This window comes from Lepus europaeus, chromosome 9 (assembly GCF_033115175.1).
Source record: "Lepus europaeus isolate LE1 chromosome 9, mLepTim1.pri, whole genome shotgun sequence".
NCBI classification, from domain to species: Eukaryota; Metazoa; Chordata; class Mammalia; order Lagomorpha; family Leporidae; genus Lepus; species Lepus europaeus.
The window spans coordinates 14,401,602-14,403,934 of record NC_084835.1 but is presented as its reverse complement, the minus strand read 5'-3'; the positions used below and the strand labels follow the sequence as shown (position 1 = coordinate 14,403,934).

At 65.4% G+C, this 2,333-nt stretch overlaps 1 protein-coding gene across 1 annotated transcript; it reads right to left on the bottom strand.

Moving 5' to 3' along the window:
* Window positions 1-2,003, bottom strand: C9H3orf22 (chromosome 9 C3orf22 homolog). The gene is made up of 3 exons (XM_062199934.1): window positions 1,915-2,003; window positions 1,647-1,772; window positions 1-208 (listed from the first exon to the last, which is right to left on the bottom strand). The coding sequence occupies exons 1-3, from the start codon at window positions 2,001-2,003 to the stop codon at window positions 1-3; spliced, it is 423 nt and encodes a 140-aa protein (XP_062055918.1).
* Window positions 2,004-2,333: the final 330 nt, after the last annotated feature.

Here is a 2,333-nt window from a genome sequence, read left to right as displayed (position 1 = left end):
CTAGGCGAGGCCCCGGGATGGCCCCGCTGCCTCATTGGCGCAGGCATGTGTGGCACGGGCGTGCAGCAGCCACAGCTCGTGGGACAGCTGTTTGGGGAAGCGACACTGGAGTAACTTGAGCTCCCAAAGGTTACACAGCCGGGGCTGCAGCGGCGGCGACGGTGGCAGGCAGGAGCACAGCGGGCCTGTGAAATCTGGAGCACCGAGCCTAGAGGAGACCACAGAGCCACAGCTGACTCTCCAGGGCTCAGCTGGCGGCAGCCACTGCAGACAAAAGGGGGTGAGCGGGGCCGCAGCTGGGAGGGCTCCAGCCACCATCGGCCCCCGGCCAGACCCGTACCAGCCTTTCCCACACGGAGCCAGCGGTGGCCCGGGAAGCCGCCTCCTCCATCTGCTCCACCAGCCATCCTGACACCCCAGCCCTAGCCCCCGGGCCCTGCCCTTCACCAGCTGGGCCTGTAGCAGGCTTGGTGGCCCATCCAGGAAGCAGCCCTGCAGATCCTCTAGATGGCGCTGTTCTCTGACTCTGGTCGGGTGGAGGGCGGCGTGGGGGGTCTTCCCCTGCCTCCCACCCGAGTTCTGCTGCTCTTTGCCAGGGACCCCACTACTGCAGCACTGTCCGAGCTCCTGTCCTGCCCCCCTGATTGCAGCCCACAACCACTAGACACATTTCTCAGCCTCCGCTTGGGGGCACCCCAAGGACCCTCCCCACCCTACCAGGCCTCCCTGCCCAGTGTGGGGCTCCACGCTGTCCTTCCCGAGGGTGGGGGTCTGCTCCCAGCCAACCTCAGCCTCCCTCCCTGGCTCCGGCACAGGTGGACTGCGCCAGCCCCCGCCTCAACTCTCAGCCGCTTCCCTGGTACGCAGGTGGAACCCGAGACCCCAGCCTCGGCAGCTCAGCCCCCTGGGGCTCCCGTGCTCCTGCAGCCCAAGGAGGGAGGGGCAGGAAGCCTGGGGGGGGCAGGGCTGCACATGAACAGGGCAAGCCCGTGTGTGTGTGTCCGTGCGTGTTTACACGGCCTCTCTAAGGGGGGTGTGGACTGCACCCTGGTGACCCTGCCCTTTGCTCTGAGGCCCTGCCAGCTTCAGTACTAACCAGAGTGTGAGGGAGGGGCCAAGGCCCTGGAGTAGGGCTGAGGGCAGGGCCTTTACCAAGGGGCCACGGGAGTCCCTGGGACCTCACAGTCCCTTCTGCCAGGCTCCACCATGCCGTGCCCGCAAGCAGCAGCCTGCACAGTCTGAGATGCATCCCATTGGGGGATGTTCCCGAGGGTGCCCTGGTGTGTGGGGACACTGAATCTTCATGCCTCTGGCCTCCATCTCTGAGCCAAGGCTCGGGTCTCAGATTCCACTGGACGAGAGCAGCTGCGAGTCTACGGGTGTCCAAAGTGGAACTCCCACCAGTGCCAGGGCCCTGAGTGTGGCCCGACCCACAAGGCTGCCCCGAGGCCCACAAGCTGCCACCTCGCCCGCTCTGGCCCCCTGCCCCACTGAGGGCTGCCTCCCAGGCCCTGCGTGCTTCGCCCGGAAGCGCCTGGAGTGGAGCACGCTGGGAGGGCGGTGTGGACTTCCATTTGCCAAGCCCAGGGGCGGGAGCCCAGGCAAGCACACAGGCGAGCCAGGGTGCCGCTGGGGCGGGAGCTCACCCTCGCACTGGGATGGACCTGGTGGGCACGAGCTTCTTCTGCAAGGGCAGCTTCTCCCTCTGTGGGGTGTTCTTGGCTTCCCAGGGCTTCGGCAACTCCGAGCTGGGCTCCGACAACCAAGAGAGCCTGTGGTAGGTGGGCACAGAGATCAGGGGGAGTCGGGGGGCTCCCTGTGGATCAGAGATGCTCCCCACTCCTGCCCCCTAGAACATGTTCCCAGGGATCCTGGGGAAGCAGGGCTCAGCCTACGGTTCTGGGCGCCTCGTACCTGTATGGAAAGTTTTTGGCAAATCTCTCCTGGGCCTTGGTCCTGGACTTGTGCAGCTGACGAGGCTTCCTAGGGGCCTTCAAGTCCATCCTGGGGTGGGCTAGGCTGTGGCCCGGCTCTCAGCCATGGCTGGAAGACAGAGGGGCCAGGAGAGCAGGGCGGGGGCTTCCCCCAGGAACACAGTGTCCTCACCCACGTGGTGGACACAAGAGGTGGCCCTGCGTCGTGGGCTGAGGGGGCCCAGGGAGCCAGTTAGACCTGCTCTGTGTGCCAGATGTGCACGGGAACAACTGTGCCCACGTGTGAGTGTGCATGAGTGTACAATGTACAAGTGTTGTGTGTGCACGTGCAAGTCAAAGTCACGATCGCGTTGCCCGTCCCTCGCCTGCTGACTTGTGTTAATGTATCTTCACTGTCCC